Raw genomic sequence first — 23,586 nt, 5'->3', positions numbered from 1 at the left:
CTATGGTCTGTGAGGGGAGAATGAGTCTCTAATAATCCCTAAACCTATGGTCTGTGAGAGGAGAATGAATCCCTAAAGCTATGGTCTGTGAGATGAGAATGAGTCTCTAATAATCCCTAAACCTATGGTCTTTGAGAGGCGAATGAGTCTCTAATAATCCCTAAAGCTATGGTCTGTTAGAGGAGATTGAGTTGAGTCTCTAATAATCCCTAAACCTATGGTCTGTGAGAGCAGAATGAGTCTCCAATCATCCCTAAACCTATGGTCTGTGAGAGGAGAATGAGTCTCTAATCATCCCTAAACCTATGGTCTGTGAGAGGAGAATGAGTCTCTAATAATCCATAAACCTATGGTCTGTGAGAGGAGAATGATTCTCCAATAATCCTTAAACATATGGTCTGTGAGAGGAGAATGAATCCCTAAACCTATGGTCTGTGAGAGGAGAATGAGTCTCTAAAGATCCCTAAACCTATGGTCTGTGAGAGGAGAATGAGTCTCTAATAATCCCTAAACCTATGGTCTGTGAGAGGAGAATGAGTCTCTAATAATCCCTAAACCTATGGTATGTGAGAGGAGAATGAGTCTCTAATAATCCCTAATCCTATTGTCTGTGAGAGGAGAATGAATCCCTAAACCTATGGTCTGTGAGAGGAGAGTGAGTCTCTAAAGATCCCTAAACCTATGGTCTGTGAGAGGAGAATGAGTCTCTAATAATCCCTAAACCTATGGTCTGTGAGAGGAGAATGAGTCTCTAATAATCCCTAAACCTATGGTCTGTGAGATGAGAATGAGTCTCTAATAATCCCTAAACCTATGGTCTGTGAGAAGAGAATGAGTCTCTAATAATCCCTAATCCTATAGTCTGTGAGGGGAGAATGAGTCTCCAATAATCCCTAAACCTATGGTCTGTGAGAGGAGAATGAGTCTCTAATAATCCCTAAACCTATGGTCTGTGAGAGGAGAATGAATCCCTAAACCTTGGTCTGTGAGATGAGAATGAGTCTCTAATAATCCCTAAACCTATGGTCTGCGAGAGGAGAATGAGTCTAGTCTCTAATAATCCCTAAACCTATGGTCTGTGAGAGCAGAATGAGTCTCCAATCATCCCTAAACCTATGGTCTGTGAGAGGAAAATGAATCTCTAATCATCCCTAAACCCATGGTCTGTGAAATTTGAATGAGTCTCTAATAATCCCTCAACCTATGGTCTGTGAGAGGAGAATGGGTCTCTAATAATCCCTAAACCTATGGTCTGTGAGAGGAGAATGAGTCTCTAATAATCAATTAACCTATGGCCTGTGAGAGGAGAATGAGTCTCTAATAATCCCTAAACCTATGGTCTGTGAGAGGAGAATGAGTCTAGTCTCTAATAATCCCTAAACCTATGGTCTGTGAGAGGAGAATGAGTCTCTAATAATCCCTAAACCTATGGTATGTGAGAGGAGTATGAATCCCTAAACCTATGGTCTGTGAGAGGAAAATGAATCTCTAATCATCCCTAAACCCATGGTCTGTGAAATTTGAATGAGTCTAGTCTCTAGTAATCCATAAACCTATGGTCTGTGAGAGGAGAATGATTCTCCAATAATCCTTATACATAAGGTCTGTGAGAGGAGAATGAGTCTCTAATAATCCCTAAACCAATGGTCTGTGATAGGAGAATGAGTCTCGAATAATCCCTAAACCTATGGTATGTGAGAGGAGAATGAGTCTCTAATAATCCCTAATCCTATGGTCTGTGAGAGGAGAATGAGTCTCTACTAAACCCTAAACCTATGGTCTGTGAGAGGAGAATGAGTCTCTAATAATCCCTAATCCTATGGTCTGTGAGGGGAGAATGAGTCTCTAATAATCCCTAAACCTATGGTCTGTGAGAGGAGAATGAATCCCTAAATCTATAGTCTGTGAGATGAGAATGAGTCTCTAATAATCCCTAAACCTATGGTCTGTGAGAGGAGAATGAGTCGAGTCTCTAATAATCCCTAAACCTATGGTCTGTGAGAGCAGAATGAGTCTCTAATCATCCCTAAACCTATGGTCTGTGAGAGGAAATGAATCTCTAATAATCCCTAAACCTATGGTCTGTGAGATTTGGAGAATGAGTCTCTAATAATCCCTAAACCTATGGTCTGTGAGAGGAGAATGATTCTCCAATAATCCTAATAATCCCTAAACATATGGTCTGTGAGAGGAGAATGAATCCCTAAACCTATGGTCTGTGAGAGAGAATGAGTCTCTAAAATCCCTAAACCTATGGTCTGTGAGAGGAGAATGAGTCTCTAATAATCCCTAAACCTATGGTCTGTGAGAGGAGAATGAGTCTCTAATAATCCCTAAACCTATGGTCTGTGAGAGGAGAATGAGTCTCTAATAATCCCTAAACCTATGGTCTGTGAGAGGAGAATGAGTCTCTAATAATCCCTAATCCTATGGTCTGTGAGAGGAGAATGAATCTCTAAATCCCTAATCCTATGGTCTGTGACAAGAATGAGTCTCTAATAATCCCTAAACCTATGGTATGTGAGAGGAGAATGAATCCCTAAACCTATGGTCTGTGAGATGAGAATGAGTCTCTAATAATCCCTAAACCTATGGTCTGTGAGAGGAGAATGAGCCTAGTCTCTAATAATCCCTAAACCTATGGTCTGTGAGAAGAGAATGAGTCTCTAATAATCCCTAAACCTATGGTCTGTGAGAGGAGAATGAATCCCTAAACCTATGGTCTGTGAGATGAGAATGAGTCTCTAATAATCCCTAAACCTATGGTCTGTGAGAGGAGAATGAGTCTAGTCTCTAATAATCCCTAAACCTATGGTCTGTGAGAGGAAAATGAGTCTCTAATAATCCCTAAACCTATGGTCTGTGAGAGGAGAATGAGTCTCGAATAATCACTAAAACTATGGTATGTGAGAGGAGAATGAGTCTCTAATAATCCCTAATCCTATGGTCTGTGAGAGGAAAATGAATCTCTAATCATCCCTAAACCCATGGTCTGTGAAATTTGAATGAGTCTAGTCTCTAATAATCAATTAACCTATGGCCTGTGAGAGGAGAATGAGTCTCTAATAATCCCTAAACCTATGGTCTGTGAGAGGAGAATGAGTCTAGTCTCTAATAATCCGTAAACCTATGGTCTGCGAGAGGAGAATGAGTCTCTAATAATCCCTAAACCTATGGTATGTGAGAGGAGAAGAATCCCTAAACCTATGGTCTGTGAGAGGAAAATTAATCTCTAATCATCCCTAAACCCATGGTCTGTGAAATTTGAATGAGTCTAGTCTCTAATAATCCATAAACCTATGGTCTGTGAGAGGAGAATGATTCTCCAATAATCCTTAAACATATGGTCTGTGAGAGGAGAATGAATCCCTAAACCTATGGTCTGTGAGAGGAGAATGAGTCTCTAATAATCCCTAAACCAATGGTCTGTGATAGGAGAATGAGTCTTGAATAATCCCTAAACCTATGGTATGTGAGAGGAGAATGAGGCTCTAATAATCCCTAATCCTATGGTCTGTGAGAGGAGAATGAGTCTCTAAGAAACCCTAAACCTATGGTCTGTGAGAGGAGAATGAGTCTCTAATAATCCCTAATCCTATGGTCTGTGAGGGGAGAATGAGTCTCTAATAATCCCTAAACCTATGGTCTGTGAGAGGAGAATGAATCCCTAAACCTATGGTCTGTGAGAGGAGAATAATTCTCCAATAATCCCTAAACCTATGGTCTTTGAGAGGCGAATGAGTCTCTAATAATCCCTAAAGCTATGGTCTGTGAGAGGAGAATGAGTCGAGTCTCTAATAATCCCTAAACCTATGGTCTGTGAGAGCAGAATGAGTCTCCAATCATCCCTAAACCTATGGTCTGTGAGAGGAAAGTGTATCTCTAATCATCTCTAAACCCATGTTCTGTGAAATTTGAATGAGTCTCTAATAATCCATAAACCTATGGTCTGTGAGAGGAGAATGATTCTCCAATAATCCTTAAACATATGGTCTGTGAGAGGAGAATGAGTCTCTAAAGATCCCTAAACCTATGGTCTGTGAGAGGAGAATGAGTCTCTAATAATCCCTAAACCTATGGTCTGCGAGAGGAGAATGAGTCTCTAATAATCCCTAAACCTATGGTATGTGAGAGGAGAAGAATCCCTAAACCTATGGTCTGTGAGAGGAAATGAGTCTCTAAATCCCTAAACCTATGGTCTGTGACATTTGAATGAGTCTCTAATAATCCCTAAACCTATGGTCTGTGAGAGCAGAATGAGTCTCCAATCATCCCTAAACCTATGGTCTGTGAGAGAAAGTGAATCTCTAATCATCTCTAAACCCATGTTCTGTGAAATTTGAATGAGTCTAGTCTCTAATAATCCATAAACCTATGGTCTGTGAGAGGAGAATGAGTCTCCAATAATCCTTAAACATATGGTCTGTGAGAGGAGAATGAGTCTCTAATAATCCCTAAACCTATGGTCTGTGAGAGGAGAATGAGTCTCTAATAATCCCTAAACCTATGGTCTGTGAGAGGAGAATGAGTCTCTAATAATCCCTAAACCTATGGTATGTGAGAGGAGAATGAGTCTCTAATAATCCTTAATCCTATTGTCTGTGAGAGGAGAATGAATCCCTAAAGCTATGGTCTGTGACATTTGAATGAGTCTCTAATAATCCCTAAACCTATGGTATGTGAGAGGAGAATGAATCCCTAAACCTATGGTCTGTGAGATGAGAATGAGTCTCTAATAATCCCTAAACCTATGGTCTGTGAGAGGAGAATGAGTCTAGTCTCTAATAATCCCTAAACCTATGGTCTGTGAGAAGAGAATGAGTCTCTAATAATCCCTAAACCTATGGTCTGTGAGATGAGAATGAGTCTCGAATAATACCCAAAGCTATGGTATGTGAGAGGAGAATGAGTCTCTAAAGATCCATAAACCTATGGTCTGTGAGAGGAGAATGAGTCTCTAATAATCCCTAAACCTATGGTCTGTGAGAGGAGAATGAGTCTCTAATAATCCCTAATCCTATGGTCTGTGAGGGGAGAATGAGTCTCTAATAATTCATAAATCTATGGTCTGTGAGAGGAGAATGAATCCCTAAAGCTATGGTCTGTGAGATGAGAATGAGTCTCTTAATAATCCCTAAACCTATGGTCTGTGAGAGGAGAATGAGTCTCTAATAATCCCTAAACCTATGGTCTGTGAGATGAGAATGAGTCTAGTCTCTAATAATCCCTAAACCTATGGTCTGTGAGAGGAGAATGAGTCTCTAATAATCCCTAAACCTATGGTCTGTGAGAGGAGAATGAGTCTCTAATAATCCCTAAACCTATGGTCTGTGAGAGGAGAATGAGTCTCTAATAATCCCTAAACCTATGGTCTGTGAGAGGAGAATGAGTCTCTAATAATCCCTAAACCTATGGTCTGTGAGATGAGAATGAGTCTCTAATAATCCCTAAACCTATGGTCTGTGAGAGGAGAATGAATAATCCCTAAAGCTATGGTATGTGAGAGGAGAATGAGTCTCTAATAATCCCTAAACCTATGGTCTGTGAGAGGAGAATGAGTCTCTAATAATCCCTAAACCTATGGTATGTGAGAGGAGAATGAGTCTCCAATAATCCCTAAACCTATGGTCTGTGAGAGGAAAATGAATCTCTAATCATCCCTAAACCGATGGTCTGTGAAAGGAGAATGAGTCTCTAATAATCCCTAAACCTATGGTCTGTGAGAGGAGAATGAGTCTCTAATAATCCCTAAACCTATGGTCTGTGAGAGGAGAATGAGTCTCTAATAATCCCTAAACCTATGGTCTGTGAGAGGAGAATGAGTCTAGTCTCTAATAATCCCTAAACCTATGGTCTGTGAGAGGAGAATGAGTCTCTAATAATCCCTAAACCTATGGCCTGTGAGAGGAGAATGAGTCTCTAATAATCCCTAAACCCATGGTCTGTGACTTTTGAATGAGTCTCTAATAATCCCTAAACCTATGGTATGTGAGAGGAGAATGAATCCCTAAACCTATGGTCTGTGAGATGAGAATGAGTCTCTAATAATCCCTAAACCTATGGTCTGTGAGAGGAGAATGAGTCTAGTCTCTAATAATCCCTAAACCTATGGCCTGTGAGAGGAGAATGAGTCTAGTCTCTAATAATCCCTAAACCTATGGTCTGTGAGAGGCGAATGAGTCTCTAATAATCCCTAAACCTATGGTCTGTGAGAGGAGAATGAGTCTCTAATAATCCCTAAAGCTATGGTCTGTGAGAGGAGAATGAGTCTCTAATAATCCCTAAACCTATGGTCTGAGAGAAGAGAATGAGTCTCTAATAATCCCTAAACCTATGGTCTGTGAGAGGAGAATGAGTCTCCAATAATCCCTAAACCTATGGTCTGTGAGAGGAAATGAATCTCTAATCATCCCTAAACCCATGGTCTGTGAAATTAGAATGAGTCTAGTCTCTAATAATCCATAAACCTAAGGTCTGTGAGAGGAGAATGATTCTCCAATAATCCTTAATCATATGGTCTGTGAGAGGAGAATGAATCCCTAAACCTTTGGTCTGTGAGAGGAGAATGAGTCTCTAAAATCCTAAACCTTTGGTCTGTGAGAGGAGAATGAGTCTCTAATAATCCCTAAACCTGTGGTCTGTGAGAGGAGAATGAGTCTCGAATAATCCCTAAACCTATGGTATGTGAGAGGAGAATGATTCTCTAATAATCCCTAATCCTATGGTCTGTGAGAGGAGAATGATTCTCTAATAATCCCTAATCCTATGGTCTGTGAGAGGAGAATGAGTCTCTAATAATCCCTAAACCTATGGTCTAGTGAGAAGAGAATGAGTCTCTAATAATCCCTAATCCTATGGTCTGTGAGAGGAGAATGAGTCTAGTCTCTAATCATCCCTAAACCTGTGGTCTGTGAGAGTAGAATGAATCTCTAATAATCCCTAAACCTATGGTCTGTGAGAGGAGAATGAGTCTCTAATAATCCCTAAACCTATGGTATGTGAGAGGAGAATGAATCTCATCCCTAAACCTATGGTCTGTGAGATGAGAATGAGTCTCTAATAATCCCTAAACCTATGGCCTGTGAGAGGAGAATGAGTCTAGTCTCTAATAATCCCTAAACCTATGGTCTGTGAGAGGAGAATGAGTCTCTAATAATCCCTAAACCTATGGTCTGTGAGAGGAGAATGAGTCTCGAATAATCCCTAAAGCTATGGTATGTGAGAGGAGAATGAGTCTCTAATAATCCCTAATCCTATGGTCTGTGAGAGGAGAATGAGTCTCGAATAATCCCTAAACCTATGGTATGTGAGAGGAGAATGAGTCTCCAATCATCCCTAAACCTATGGTCTGTGAGAGGAAAATGAATCTCTAATCATCCCTAAACCCATGGTCTGTGAAATTAGAATGAGTCTAGTCTCTAATAATCCATAAACCTAAGGTCTGTGAGAGGAGAATGATTCTCCAATAATCCTTAATCATATGGTCTGTGAGAGGAGAATGAATCCCTAAACCTTTGGTCTGTGAGAGGAGAATGAGTCTCTAATAATCCCTAAACCTGTGGTCTGTGAGAGGAGAATGAGTCTCGAATAATCCCTAAACCTATGGTATGTGAGAGGAGAATGATTCTCTAATAATCCCTAATCCTATGGTCTGTGAGAGGAGAATGAGTCTCTAATAATCCCTAATCCTATGGTCTGTGAGAGGAGAATGAGTCTCTAATAATCCCTAAACCTATGGTCTAGTGAGAAGAGAATGAGTCTCTAATAATCCCTAATCCTATGGTCTGTGAGAGGAGAATGAGTCTAGTCTCTAATCATCCCTAAACCTGTGGTCTGTGAGAGTAGAATGAATCTCTAATAATCCCTAAACCTATGGTCTGTGAGAGGAGAATGAATCCCTAATAATCCCTAAACCTATGGTATGTGAGAGGAGAATGAATCCATAAACCTATGGTCTGTGAGATGAGAATGGGTCTCTAATAATCCGTAAACCTATGGTCTGTGAGAGGAGAATGAGTCTCTAATATTCCCTAAACCTCTGGTCTGTGAGAGGCGAATGAGTCTCTAATAATCCCTAAACCTATGGTATGTGAGAGGAGAATGAATCCATAAACCTATGGTCTGTGAGATGAGAATGAGTCTCTAATAATTCCTAAACCTGTGGTCTAGTGAGAAGAGAATGAGTCTCTAATAATCCATAAAAATATGGTCTGTGAGAGGAGAATGAATCCATAAACCTATGGTCTGTGAGAGGCGAATGAGTCTCTAATAATCCCTAAACCTATGGTCTGTGAGAGGAGAATGAGTCTAGTCTCTAATAATCCCTAAACCTATGGTCTGTGAGAGGAGAATGAATCCCTAATAATCCCTAAACCTATGGTATGTGAGAGGAGAATGAATCCATAAACCTATGGTCTGTGAGATGAGAATGAGTCTCTAATAATCCCTAAACCTATGGTCTGTGAGAGGAGAATGAGTCTCTAATAATCCCTAAACCTATGGTCTGTGAGAGGAGAATGAGTCTCTAATAATCCCTAAACCTATGGTATGTGAGAGGAGAATGAATCCATAAACCTATGGTCTGTGAGATGAGAATGGGTCTCTAATAATTCCTAAACCTATGGTCTGTGAGAGGGGAATGAGTCTAGTCTCTAATAATCCCTAAACCTGTGGTCTGTGAGAGGAGAATGAGTCTCTAATAATCCCTAAACCTATGGTCTGTGAGAGGAGAATGAGTCTCTAAAGCTATGGTCTAATGAGAAAGTCTCTAATAAACCCTAAACCTATGGTATGTGAGAGGAGAATGAATCCATAAACCTATGGTCTGTGAGATGAGAATGAGTCTCTAATAATCCCTAAACCTATGGTCTGTGAGAGGGGAATGAGTCTAGTCTCTAATAATCCCTAAACCTGTGGTCTGTGAGAGTAGAATGAATCTCTAATAATCCCTAAACCTATGGTCTGTGAGAGGAGAATGAATCCCTAAAGCTATGGTCTGTGAGATGAGAATGAGTCTCTAATAATCCCTAAACCTATGGTCTGTGAGAGGAGAATGAGTCTAGTCTCTAATAATCCCTTAACCTATGGTCTGTGAGAGGAGAATGAGTCTCTAATAATCCCTAATCCTATAGTCTGTGAGGGGAGAATGAGTCTCTAATAATCCCTAAACCTATGGTCTGTGAGAGGAGAATGAGTCTAGTCTCTAATAATCCCTAAACCTATGGTCTGTGAGAGCAGAATGAGTCTCCAATCATCCCTAAACCTATGGTCTGTGAGAGGAAAATGAATCTCTAATCATCCCTAAACCCATGGTCTGTGACATTTGAATGAGTCTCTAATAATACCTAAACCTATGGTATGTGAGAGGAGAATGAATCCCTAAACCTATGGTCTGTGAGATGAGAATGAGTCTCTAATAATCCCTAAACCTATGGTCTGTGAGAGGAGAATGAGTCTAGTCTCTAATAATCCCTAAACCTATGGTCTGTGAGAAGAGAATGAGTCTATAATAATCCCTAAACCTATGGTCTGTGAGAGGAGAATGAGTCTCTAATAATCCCTAAACCTATGGTCTGTGAGAGGAGAATGAGTCTCGAATAATCCCTAAAGCTATGGTATGTGAGAGGAGAATGAGTCTCTAATAATCCCTAATCCTATGGTCTGTGAGAGGAGAATGAGTCTCGAATAATCCCTAAACCTATGGTATGTGAGTGGAGAATGAGTCTCCAATCATCCCTAAACCTATGGTCTGTGAGAGTAAAATGATTCTCTAATCATCCCTAAACCCATGGTCTGTGAAATTTGAATGAGTCTCTAATAATCCCTCAACCTATGGTCTGTGAGAGGAGAATGGGTCTCTAATAATCCCTAAACCTATGGTCTGTGAGAGGAGAATGAGTCTCTAATAATCAATTAAATTATGGCTTGTGAGAGGAGAATGAGTCTCTAATAATCCCTAAACCTATGGTCTGTGAGAGGAGAATGATTCTCTAATAATCCCTAAACCTATAGCCTGTGAGAGGAGAATGAGTCTCTAATAATCTCTAAACCTATGGTATGTGAGAGGAGAATGAGTCTCCAATAATCCTTAAACATATGGTCTGTGAGAGGAGAATGAGTCTCTAATAATCCCTAAACCTATGGTCTGTGAGAGGAGAATGATTCTCTAATAATCCCTAAACCTATGGCCTGTGAGAGGAGAATGAGTCTCTAATAATCTCTAAACCTATGGTATGTGAGAGGAGAATGAGTCTCCAATAATCCTTAAACATATGGTCTGTGAGAGGAGAATGAGTCTCTAATAATCCCTAAACCTATGGTCTGTGAGAGGAGAATGAGTCTCTAATAATCCCTAAAACTATGGACTGTGAGAGGAGAATGGGTCTCTAATAATCCCTAAACCTATGGTCTGTGAGAGGAGAATGAGTCTCTAATAATCCCTAAACCTATGGTCTGTGAGAGGAGAATGAATCCCTAAAGCTATGGTCTGTGAGATGAGAATGAGTCTCTAATAATCCCTCAACCTATGGTCTGTGAGAGGAGAATGGGTCTCTAATAATCCCTAAACCTATGATCTGTGTGAGTAGAATGAGTCTCTAATAATCAATTAACCTATGGCCTGTGAGAGGAGAATGAGTCTCTAATAATCCCTAAACCTATGGTCTGTGAGAGGAGAATGATTCTCTAATAATCCCTAAACCTATTGCCTGTGAGAGGAGAATGAGTCTCTAATAATCCCTAAACCTATGGTATGTGAGAGGAGAATGAGTCTCCAATAATCCTTAAACATATGGTCTGTGAGAGGAGAATGAGTCTCTAATAATCCCTAAACCTATGGTATGTGAGAGGAGAATGATTCTCCAATAATCCTTAAACATATGGTCTGTGAGAGGAGAATGAATCCCTAAACCTATGGTCTGTGAGAGGAGAATGAGTCTCTAATAATCCCTAATCCTATGGTCTGTGAGAGGAGAATGAGGCTGTTGTTCTCCTTGTCTTGATAAACCAGTTGTGATAGTTTGGCATAATAGCTGAAATGGTATAATAGCTGCAATGGCATGATATGATAGCTGTAATGGTATGATAGCTGTAATGGTATGATAGCTGTAATGGTATGGTATAAGAGCTGTAATGGTATGATAGCTGCATTGTTATAGTGTAATAGCTGTCATGGTTTGATATGATATAATGTTTTGATATGATAGCTGTAATGGTATGATATAGCTGTAATGGTATGGATATGATATAATAGCTGTAATGGTTTGATATGATAGCTGTAATGCTATGGTATAATAGCTGTAATGGTATGATAGCTGTAATGGTTTGATATGATAGCTGTAATGCTATGGTATAATAGCTGTAATGGTATGGTATATGCTGTAATGTATGGTATAATAGCTGTAATGGTATGGTATAATAGCTGTAATATGATATAATAGCTGTAATGGTATGGTATGATATAGCTGTAATTGTATGGTATAATAGCTGTAATGGTATGGTATAATAGCTGTAATGGTATGGATATAGATGTAATGGTATGTATAATAGCTGTAATGGTATGATATAATAGCTGTAATGGTATGGTATAATAGCTGTAATGGTATGGTATAATAGCTGTAATGGTATGGTATAATAGCTGTAATTGTATGGTATAATAGCTGTAATGGTATGGTATAATAGATGTAATGGTATGGTATAATAGCTGTAATGGTATGGTATAATAGATGTAATGGTATGGTATAATAGCTGTAATGGTATGGTATAATAGCTGTAATGGTATGGTATAATAGCTGTAATGTTATGGTATAATAGCTGTAATGGTATGATTGCTGTAATTGTGTTATAGGTGAAGTTTTACCTGCCATCTCTCTCCGGTACTCAGGGTCAGATGAATTAGTCTCTGATACAAAGAAGTTGCTAGGTTCTTTGGTTTCATCATGAGGAGAAGGAGAGAACAGAAGGACAATAATTCATCAGTTCATCTGGAGCCTCAGTTGATTTGGTCCCATGCACACAGAAAACGAAAGGAACCAATGTCTTTAAACACCTCGGTAACACCTAGGTAACACTGCGTACCAGCTGTTTTGGAGTTTTCTTTGGTTGCATAAACAGGCAGTCCATGGTCTCTGCTTTTATGAGTCTGAGAACACAGAGAGGGATAGAGGTTTGAACATCTAGATATCAGAGATAGTGTTGAATAATGCTACACAGGATGCTGGTGTAGACTAGACTACCAGCTGGCTTTCACAGACTTGAAGAATCAATGGAGTGGAACAACTCTCCTTTTGGCCTAATCTTGTATGTCCAGAACGACACTGTTAACAACACTGTAGACTTGAGCGTAGGGTTTCTTTCAAGTAAATCACCTTTATGATGAAGCATGCATCTAAATCACCTCGATTTTATTTTTATATTTTTTATTTCACCTTTAGTTAACCAGGTAGGCAAGTTGAGAACAAGTTCCCATTCACAATATATGGTAGTTAAAAATAAGTTCTCATTTGCAACTGCGACCTGGCCAAGATAAAGCAAAGCAGTTAGACACATACAACAACACAGAGTTACACATGGAGTAAAACAAACATACAGTCAATAATACAGTAGAAACAAGTCTATATACGATGTGAGCAAATGAAGTAGGATAAGAGATGTAGTAAGGTAATAAATAGGCCATGGTGGTGAAGTATAGCAATTAAACACTGGAATGATAGGATGTGCAGAAGATGAATGTGCAAATAGAGATACTGGGGTGCAAAGGAGCAAGATAAATAAATAAATACAGTATGGGGATGAGGTAAATTAGATGGGCTATTTACAGATGAGCTATGTACAGGTGCAGTAATCTGTGAGCTGCTCTAACAGCTGGTGCTTAAAGCTAGTGAGGGAGGTAAGAGTCTCCAGCTTCAGAGATTTTTGCAGTTCGTTCCAGTCATTGGCAGCAGAGAACTGGAAGGAAAGGCGGCCAAAGGAGGAATTGGCTTTGGGGGTGACGAGTGAGATATACCTGCCGGAGTGCGTGCGATGGGTGGGTGCTGCTATGGTGACCAGTGAGCTGAGATAAGGCAGGGCTTTACCTAGCAGAGACTTGTAGATGACCTGGAGCCAGAGGGTTTGGCGACGAGTATGAAGTGAGGGCCATCCAACGAGAGCATACAGGTTGCAGTGGTGGGTAGTACATGGGGCTTTGGTGACAAAACAGATGGCATCCAATTTGCTGAGTAGGGTGCTGGAGGCTATTTTGTAAATTACATCGCCGAAGTCGAGGATTGGTAGGATAGTCAGTTTTACGAGGGTGTTTGGCAGCATGATTGAAGGATGCTTTGTTGCGAAATAGGAAGCCGGTTCTAGATTTAATTTTGGATTGGAGATGTTTAATGTGAGTCCGGAAGGAGAGTTTACAGTCTTACCAGACACCTAAGTATTTGTAGTTGTCCAAATATTCTAAATCAGAGCCGTCCAGAGTAGTGATGCTGGACCGGCGGGCAGGTGCGGGCAGCGAATGGGTTGTGGATAAATCGGTAGTGACAGTGTTTCCTAGCCTCAGTGCAGTGTGCAGCTGGGAGGAGGTGCTCTTATTCTCCATGGACTTTACAGTGTCCCAGAACTTTTTTGAGTTTTTACTACAGGATGCAAATTTCAGTTTGATAAAGCTCGCCTTAGATTTCCTAAATGCCTGTGTATATTGGTTCCTAACTTCCCTGAAAAGTTGCATATCACGGGGCTGTTCGATGCTATTCGATGCTAATGCAGAATGCCAGAGGATGTTTTTCTGCTGGTTAAGGGCAGACAGGTCTGGAGTGAACAAAGGGCTACATCTATTCCTGGTTCTACATTTTTGGAATGGAGAGTGCTTATTTAAGATAGTTATTAGACTGTGAATGTATCTTTCATTAGTGTTACTATTCGACTGTGATTGTCTTTTCAATAGTGTTTTTATTAGACTGTGAATGTCCCGACATTAGTGAACTTAACAGACTGTGAATGTCTCTTCATTGGTGTTACTATTAGACTGTGAATGTCTCTTCATTAGTTACATTACTGTCTCTTCATTGGTGTTACTATTAGACTGTGAATGTCTCTTCATTGGTGTTACTATTAGACTGTAAATGTCTCTTCATTAGTTACATTACTAGACTGTGAATTTCTCTTCATTAGTTACATTACTAGACTGTGAAAGTCTTCTTCATTAAAGTTATTTGACTGTGAAAATCTCCTTCATTCGTGTTATTAGACTGTTTGTCGTCTTCATTAGTATTATTATACTGTGAATGTATCTTCTTTACTGTTGTTATTAGACTGTGAATGTCTCTTACATATCATTACTATTAGACTGTGAATGTCTCTTAGATATCATTACTATAAAACTGTGAATGTCTCTTAAATATCATTACTATTAGACTGTGAATGTCTCTTAAATATCATTACTATTAGACTGTGAATGTCTCTTACATATCTTTACTATTAGACTGTGAATGTCTCTTACATATCATTACTATTAGACTGTGAATGTCTCTTACATATCATTACTATTAGACTGTGAATGTCTCTTACATATCATTACTATTAGACTGTGAATGTCTCTTACATATCATTACTATTAGACTGTGAATGTCTCTTCAATATCATTACTATAAGACTGTGATAGTCTCTTCATTAGTGTTGTTATTAGACTGTAAATGTCTCTTACATATCATTACTATTAGACTGTGATAGTCTCTTCTTTATTGTTGTTATTAGACTGTGAATGTCTCTTACATATCATCACTATTAGACTGTGAATGTCTCTTCAATATCATTACTATTAGACTGTGAATGTCTCTTCAATATCATTACTATAAGACTGTGATAGTCTCTTCATTAGTGTTGTTATTAGACTGTGAATGTATCTTACATATCATTACTATTAGACTGTGAATGTCTCTTACATATCATTACTATTAGACTGTGATAGTCTCTTCATTAGTGCTGTTATTAGACTGTGAATGTCTCTTACATATCATTACTATCAGACTGTGAATGTATCTTACATATCATTACTATTAGACTGTGAATGTCTCTTACATATCATTACTATTAGACTGTGAATGTCTCTTACATATCATTGCTATTAAACTGTGAATGTCTCTTACATATCATTACGATGAGACTATGAATTTCTCTTCATTAGTGTCGTTATTTGAATGTGAATGTCCCTTCATTAGTGTTGTTATTAGACTGTGAATGTCTCTTACATATCATTACTATCAGACTGTGAATGTCTCTTAAATATCATTACTATTAGACTGTGAATGTCACTTACATATCATTTCTATAAAACTGTGAATGTCTCTTACATATCATTACTATTAGACTGTGAATGTCTCTTACATATCATTACTATAAGACTGTGATAGTCTCTTCATCAGTGTTGTTATTAATGTTAATGTTAGACTGTGAATGTCTCTTAATTTGTGTTACAATTAGTCTGTGAATGTCTCTTCATTAGTGTCGTTATTAGAATGTGAATGTCTCTTCATTAGTGTCGTTATTAGAATGTGAATGTCTCTTCACTAGCATAACTATAAGACTGTGAATGTCTCTTCACTAGCGTAACTATAAGACTGTGAATGTCTCTTCACTAGCGTAACTATAAGACTGTGAATGTCTCTTCATTATCATTACTATTTGACTGTGAATGTCTCTTCATTAGTGTTGTTATTAGTCTGTGAATGTCTCCTTCAATATTGTTACTTTTAGACTGTGAATGTCTCTTCACTAGTGTTACTATTAGACTGTGAATGTCTATTATTATAATTACTTTTTGACTGTGAATGTCTCTTCATTAGTGTTGTTATTAGTCTGTGAATGTCTCCTTCAATATTGTTACTTTTAGACTGTGAATGTCTCTTCACTAGTGTTACTATTAGACTGTGAATGTCTATTATTATAATTACTTTTTGACTGTGAATGTCTCTTCGTTAGTTTTACTATTAGACTGTGAATGTCTCTTTGTTTGTTTTACTATTAGACTGCGAATGTCTCTTCGTTAGTTTTACTATAAGACTGTGAATGTCTCTTCACTAGCGTAACTATAAGACTGTGAATGTCTCTTCACTAGCGTAACTATATGACTGTGAATGTCTCTTCACTAGTGTAACTATATGACTGTGAATGTCTCTTCACTAGTGTAACTATAAGACTGTAAATGTCTCTTCACTAGCGTAACTATAAGACTGTGAATGTCTCTTCACTAGCATAACTATAAGACTGTGAATGTCTCTTCACTAGCATAACTATAAGACTGTGAATGTCTCTTCACTAGCGTAACTATAAGACTGTGAATGTCTCTTCCTTAGTGTCGTTATAAACTGTACATATCTCCATCATCTGTGCTTCTATTAGACTGTGAATGTCTCTTCGTTAGTTTTTCTATTAGACTGTGAATGTCTCTTCACTAGTGTTACTATTAGACTGTGAATGTCTCTTCGTTTAGATTTACCATTAGACTGTGAATGTCTCTTCGTTTGTTTTACTATTAGACTGCGAATGTCTCTTCGTTAGTTTTACTATTAGACTGTGAATGTATCTTCATTAGTGTTATTAGACTGTGAATGTCTCATTCATTGTTTTTGTAATTAGACTGTGAATGTCTCTTCATTAGTGTTGTTATTGGACTGTGAATGTCTATTATTATAATTATTTTTAGACTGTGAATGTCTCTTCACTAGTGTTACTATTAGACTGTGAATGTCTCTTCATTAGTGTTGTTATTGGACTGTGAATGTCTATTATTATAATTACTTTTAGACTGTGAATGTCTCTTCACTAGTGTTACTATTAGACTGTGAATGTCTCTGCATTACTGTTCTATTAGACTGTGAATGTCTCTTCATTAGTGTTACTATTAGACTGTGAATGTCTCTTCATTAGTGTTAAAATTAGCCTATGAATGTCTCTTCATTAGTGTTGTTATTAGTCTGTTAATGTCTCCTTCAATATTGTTACTATTAGACTGTGAATGTCTCTTCATTATCATTACTATTTGACTGTGAATGTCTCTTCATTAGTGTCGTTATTAGACTGTGAATGTCTCTTCATTAGCGTTGTTATTAGTCTGTGAATGTCTCCTTCAATATTGTTACTATTAGACTGTGAATGTCTCTTCATTATAATTACAATTTGACTGTGAATGCCTCTTCATTATTGTTGTTATTAATCTGTGAATGTCTCTTCATTAATGTTGTTATTAATCTGTGAATGTCTCCTTCGTTATTGTTATTATTAGACTGGGAATGTCTCTTAATTAATGTTGTTATTGGACTGTGAATGTCTACATCATTATTGCTACTTTTTGACTGTGAATGTCTCTTGATTAGTGTTGTTATTAGAATGTGAATGTCTCCTTCATTAGTGTTGTTATTAGAATGTGAATGACTCCTTGATTAGTGTTGTTATTAGAATGTGAATGTCTCCTTCATTAGTGTTGTTATTAGAATGTGAATGTCTCCTTCATTAGTGTTGTTATTAGAATGTGAATGACTCCTTGATTAGTGTTGTTATTAGAATGTGAATGTCTCCTTCATTAGTGTTGTTATTAGAATGTGAATGTCTCCTTCATTAGTGTTGTTATTAGAATGTGAATGACTCCTTCATTAGTGTTGTTATTAGAATGTGAATGTCTCCTTCATTAGTGTTGTTATTAGAATGTGAATGTCTCCTTCATTAGTGTTGTTATTAGAATGTGAATGTCTCCTTCATTAGTGTTGTTATTAGAATGTGAATGTCTCCTTCATTAGTGTTGTTATTAGAATGTGAATGACTCCTTGATTAGTGTTGTTATTAGAATGTGAATGTCTCCTTCATTAGTGTTGTTATTAGAATGTGAATGTCTCCTTCATTAGTGTTGTTATTAGAATGTGAATGACTCCTTCATTAGTGTTGTTATTAGAATGTGAATGACTCCTTCAATAGTGTTGTTATTAGAATGTGAATGTCTCTTCATTAGTGTTGTTATTAGAATGTGAATGACTCCTTCAGTTGTGTTAATAGACTGAATATTTCCTTCTTTAATGTGACTATTAGACTGTTCTTTAATATGGCTATTAGACTTACTATTAGACAAAATTATATTATAAAAAATTATATTATATTATATTATTATTTATTATAAAATGTCTCTTAATTAGTGTTGTTGTTAGACTGTGCATGTATTTTCATTTGTGTTACAATTAGTCTGAGAATGTCTCTTCATTCGTGTTATTAGACTGAGAATGTCTCTTCGTTGTTGTCATTATTAGACTGTGAATGTCTCCTAATTAGTGTTACTATTAGAATGTGAATGTCTCTTCATTGGTGTAACTATTAGACAAAATGTCTCATATTTAGTGTCGTTATTAGACTGTGGATGTATTTCCATTTGTGTTACAATTAGTCTGAAAATGTCTCTTGATTTGTGTCGTTATTAGACTGTGAATGTCTTTTCATTAGTGTCGTTATTAGACTGTGAATGTCTCTTCATTAGTGTTGTTATTAGACTATGAATGTCTCTTCATTAGTGTTGTTATTAGACTATGAATGTCTCTTCATTAGTGTTGTTATTAGACTATGAATGTCTCTTCATTAGTGTTATTATTAGACTGTGAATGTCTCTTCATTAGTGTTGTTATTAGACTATGAATGTCTCTTCATTAGTGTCGTTATTAGACTGTGAATGTCTTCTTCATTAGTGCTATTCGACTGTGAAAGTCTCTTCATTATTGTCATTATCAGACTGTGAATGTCTCTTCATTGGTGTTATTATTAGACTGTGAATGTCTCTTCATTAGTGTTATTATTAGACTGTGAATGTCTCTTCATTAGTGTTATTATTAGACTCTGAATGTCTCTTCATTAGTGTTGTTATTAGACTGTGAATGTCTCTTCATTAGTGTTATTATTAGACTCTGAATGTCTCTTCATTAGTGTCGTTATTAGACTGTGAATGTCTTCTTCATTAGTGCTATTCGACTGTGAAAGTCTCTTCATTATTGTCATTATCAGACTGTGAATGTCTCTTCATTAGTGTCATTAGACGTTGAATGTCTCTTCATTAGTGTTGTTATTAGACTGTGAATGTCTCTTCATTAGTGTTATTAGACTGTGAATGTCTCTTCATTAGTGTTGTTAGACTGTGAATGTCTCGTCATTAGTGTCATTAGACTGTGAATGTCTCGTCATTAGTGTCATTAGACTGTGAATGTCTCGTCATTAGTGTCATTAGACTGTGAATGTCTCGTCATTAGTGTCATTAGACTGTGAATGTCTCTTCATTAGTGTTGTTAGACTGTGAATGCCTCTTCATTAGTGTCATTAGACTGTGAATGTCACTTCATTAGTGTTGTTAGACTGTGAATGTCTCTTCATTGATGTCATTAGACTGTGAATGTCTCTTCATTAGTGTTTTTAGACTGTGAATGTCTCTTCATTAGTGTTGTTAGACTTTGAATGTCTCTTCATTAGTGTTATTAGACTGTGAATGCCTCTTCATTAGTGTTGTTAGACTGTGAATGTCTCGTCATTAGTGTCATTAGACTGTGAATGTATCTTCATTAGTGTCATTAGAATGTGAATGTATCTTCATCAATGTGATTAGACTGTGAATGTATCTTCATTAGTGTTACCATTAGACTGAGAATGACTCCTCCCTTTTACAATGCGACTGTTTCCCCTGGTTGTGGACCAACTCCCTTGGCTTTGTTTATGTGGAGTCGACAGGTTCCAGATTCGAAAGGCTAAATGGCACAAAGTGACAATTAGAGAACCGATATAATGTGACCATTAAACAATACCGGACTGTTCCTATTATCAGCTATCAGAGCACTGTGGATTTTTCAATTCTTCAGGGAGATGCTGATATTAAAATGTTTATGCATATTACATCAGCCAGGCAACAATGCCATTTAAGTAATAATTAAAGTGCCTTACTTTTACATGTTTGTAGGACTGGTCCTCCAGTTGCAGCAAGGTGTGTGTGGGGCTGGGGAGAGAGAGTGTGAGGCTGGCAGGTGGAGCAGAATGAGAGGCAGGCAGGCTTGTACTGCTCTGGTCCTGGCTGGGATCTGCAGGGCTGCAGGGGAAGTTGACAGCTTCTTTCTCTCTTCTCTCCCATAGTCCTGATCCTTCACTTTGCCCTCGGAGGTGCAGGCCGCTGTGTGCCTGTGGTGGGGTTGGTCTTTTGAAATGTTCCTCTTCCTCATCCTGCTTGGTCTCTACATCCACCTCTCCTTCCTCCTCACTCTCTTCTCGCTCTTCCTCCCCCTCTCCTCCGCTCTCAGAGGCGTAGCTGCAGCTGGTCCCGGGGGACAGGTGGAGCTCTGACCCAAACTCCTCCAGGTTGCCATGGAGCTTGGCGATGCTTTCTGCATCTTTGACGACGGGTCGGAAGGCTGAGTGGTAGTAGGCTTTCCTAGCCTGGAGAGACGGGGTGTCCAACACCTTCAGCCAGCCCTCTGAGGTCACAGGGTGCAAGTCAGAGTTCAGGGTGGAGGAGTCAAGGTCAAACAGACCTGACCTGGGTGTGGCTCCCATGCCTGGCCCGGCCCCTGGGTTTGGGGGCTCTGATAGGTCGAGGAAGGCCTGCCTGAGGGAGGGGCTCTCGGCCAATGAGGACAGAGTGTTGACGGAGCGCTGTGGCTGCAGGTAGGTGGGCACTGGGAGGCCCCCAGCAGTCCTAGGGGGCCAGAACATGCAGAATGGAGGATAGAAGGTGTCTTTACGACCGGGCCACAACAGACCTGATAAACCAGTGTTCTTCTGTCCTCCAGCCACCTCACTGTCATCTTTCTTCTGCTGACAGAGGCTGAAGGCTGGGAAGGAGTAAGGGTTGGGGAACAGGGAGGTAGGGGGGAACTTCTGCAGCATGCCGAACCCTTTACTGGGCACAGGGATCACCGGGTAGCTGCGAGGGTTCTTATGGGGAGACAGGCTGCTTCCATCCAGGTCCTCCTCCTCCTCGAAGCGGCTCCTCTTCTGGACCAGGTCAGGGGTCATCATGTGGGGCAGACCAGAGTTCACAACCTTCCCCGGCCCCATGGTGGAGCAGTGAGATGAGGGTAGACACCGCTTCCTGCTGCCACCATTAAACATGGCCTTCACGTCCTCCCAGGCAAACGCCAGGTCATCAGGAGGGGTTTTATCTGACAGCTTCAGGTGGCGTCTCCAGGAGTTGAAGTTAGCAGCGTCCGGCTGGATGTACTTGGCTTCAGGAGTACGGTGAGAGTGGAAGATGAACTTGTTAGGAGAGAAGTACATGCTGCAGTAGGAACATTTGATGCACTTGGCTCTGCTGCTGTTGTAGCGCGCTGGGATGAAGTTACCACGACTACCCCAGGCACACTCGTGTGACACATCAAAGGCGAAGTTGTCAGGCAGTTTGGGGGGGTTGTTCTCCCCCAGGAAGGACTTACACAGCCGCTCTGCCTCTCGCTTGGTGATCATGCCACAGCGGCGGGAGGAGATGGGCATGGCACCAGCTCGCCTCAGGATCTCCAGCTGGACAGGGGTGCACTGAACACAGGTGATACCCAGCGCCACGCGGCGGTTGTGGATCTCGTTATAGCTGTAGTTCTTCAGCAAAGTGTTGGAGATCTGGGCCAGACACAACCGCTCCTGATGGTCGATCACCAAGGAGACGATGGGTACACCATACAGAACCACTTGACCCACCTGGTTGGGCTTCAGGGAGGAGTGGGGGTCTGGGGGGGGTCAGGGGCTCCTGCTGGAATGAGCTGGGGGGGGTCGTCATGGTAGCGCTGGTGTAGGTTGTGTTGCTGTGGAGTCCGATTGGAGGATACTGTGCTGAACATATGAGTCAGGAGTTCAAACTGAACATCAGTCAGACACTCTTTTAGTTGTAATAATAATGACAATAACAACAATCATCACTTTGTATTATTATCAAAAAATATTTGCCAAATGGTGAAGAATTTGATTGTGATTAAATAGCAACACCGCATTTGATTTCGTATGTTGCTTATTTGTATTATTTTATTATAAACATTCAATTAAGTTTGTACTGTGAAAAAAATCGCATTTTGAAGAACAAGTTTAACTCCGCCTGAGCCCTCTGCATCTTCCACTTTAATGCGCATCGAAGACAAGAAGTAGCTGTTTACAACAAATTAATATCTGGGACAACGTTACAGACATAGGCTTTACGGTAAAAAAAAGGGATCAATAGTTGCTTTACTTTGGGTGTCATTTGTTGATAGCCTACATATATACGTTGATTAAAAAAAGTATAGAATTATAGAATTTAATTGATTAACACGTTAATCTGAGAGGCAGTATAGAACTTTAATTGATTTACACATCAATCTGAGAGGCAGTATAGAACTTTGATTGTAAATGTATTATTATATATTATTAACCGAATATACCTTATTATATATGTGACGTATCATAGTGTGAACTTTGCTTAATAATAATGGATATTCGCCAGGCGTTACATTAGGCTATATACAAAAAAATACAGGTTGAGCTGCAGATCAAACCGACACGTGAGGCCATCCCGACCAGTGCCAAGAAACACAGGACAACGAAATATCCTCCCTAACAGTGGAGGATGTTTAGTGAGATTCTAAATTAAAAGGTCAAATTAAAATAAAAGGTACCACATTATGTCTCTTCTGGATTTTACTGCAGCTTTAGACTAGAATGCATTTAACATATATACATGATTATAGCCTACTAATAATAGCCCATTGATGCCGATAGACACAACACGAATATTACTAAATCATAGCCCACTAATAATAGCCCATTGATGCCGATAGACACAACACGAATATTACTAATCATAGCCTACTAATAATAGGCCTACTGAAAATAATAATAATTTAAAAAAATAAAGGCTAGTGTAGGCTAATAATACAGTAGTCTACTCTTCCTATTTACACCAATTAGTTGTTCACAAAACAGGATATCTTACCTCCTCTCCTCTGATGAGAGAAATCAAAATGTTATGAAAATAAAAACATCCCTGATCTCCCGCCCAAAACAACCGATAAATTAAAACCCACGTGCCCTATAAAATGTCTCCTATAAACAGCAGTACATTAAGTCAGAATATAGAAGAAGAGAATGTATGATGTTCTATAAAATAACATTCGGTGAAGACTAACTCGTTCCGGAGTATTCCCTTTAGAAGACAAGGAGCGTGTCTGGAAGCCGCGCTGTTGGACCGGACTGTACAGCTCGAGCCAATGACCTTTCACTAACTGACACAACACCTGCAGAGACTAACTCCAGCTGGACCAGGGCTAACAACGGGCTGTGCATATCCAATCTGAATGAGGAGGATCACTCACAAATCCACAAACAACACATATATTGCAGAATTACCAACAATGACAGGAACAGTAAGTAGGTCGATGTCACCAACTAAAATCTTGCAGTGGCCTATTTTAAACGGTGTCTGTCCCAAATCACAGAACTCTGTAGGCCTATGTAAATCAAATGATAGGTCTAACCTAAAATGCTTTACTTAGGCCTATAGGCTATCAATTCAAACTAATATAATCAATACTAGCCTTCAGGTAATTCTTGATTGCACTTAATTTGTCATAAGCA

General features: G+C 39.1%; 1 protein-coding gene across 1 annotated transcript in view; it reads right to left on the bottom strand.

Moving 5' to 3' along the window:
- The window catches only part of skor2 (SKI family transcriptional corepressor 2), a 46,984-nt gene extending 25,224 nt beyond the window's left edge, over positions 1 to 21,760 (bottom strand). The window contains 4 exon segments of the mRNA XM_064979028.1: positions 11,858 to 11,943; positions 12,084 to 12,139; positions 19,948 to 21,709; positions 21,711 to 21,760. Coding sequence (XP_064835100.1) covers positions 11,858 to 11,943; positions 12,084 to 12,139; positions 19,948 to 21,709; positions 21,711 to 21,760 — 1,954 coding nt within the window.
- Positions 21,761 to 23,586: the final 1,826 nt, after the last annotated feature.

This window comes from Oncorhynchus masou, chromosome 11 (assembly GCF_036934945.1).
Source record: "Oncorhynchus masou masou isolate Uvic2021 chromosome 11, UVic_Omas_1.1, whole genome shotgun sequence".
NCBI classification, from domain to species: Eukaryota; Metazoa; Chordata; class Actinopteri; order Salmoniformes; family Salmonidae; genus Oncorhynchus; species Oncorhynchus masou.
Note: the sequence above shows the minus strand (reverse complement) of the source record. Positions and strands in the feature narration are given on the sequence as shown.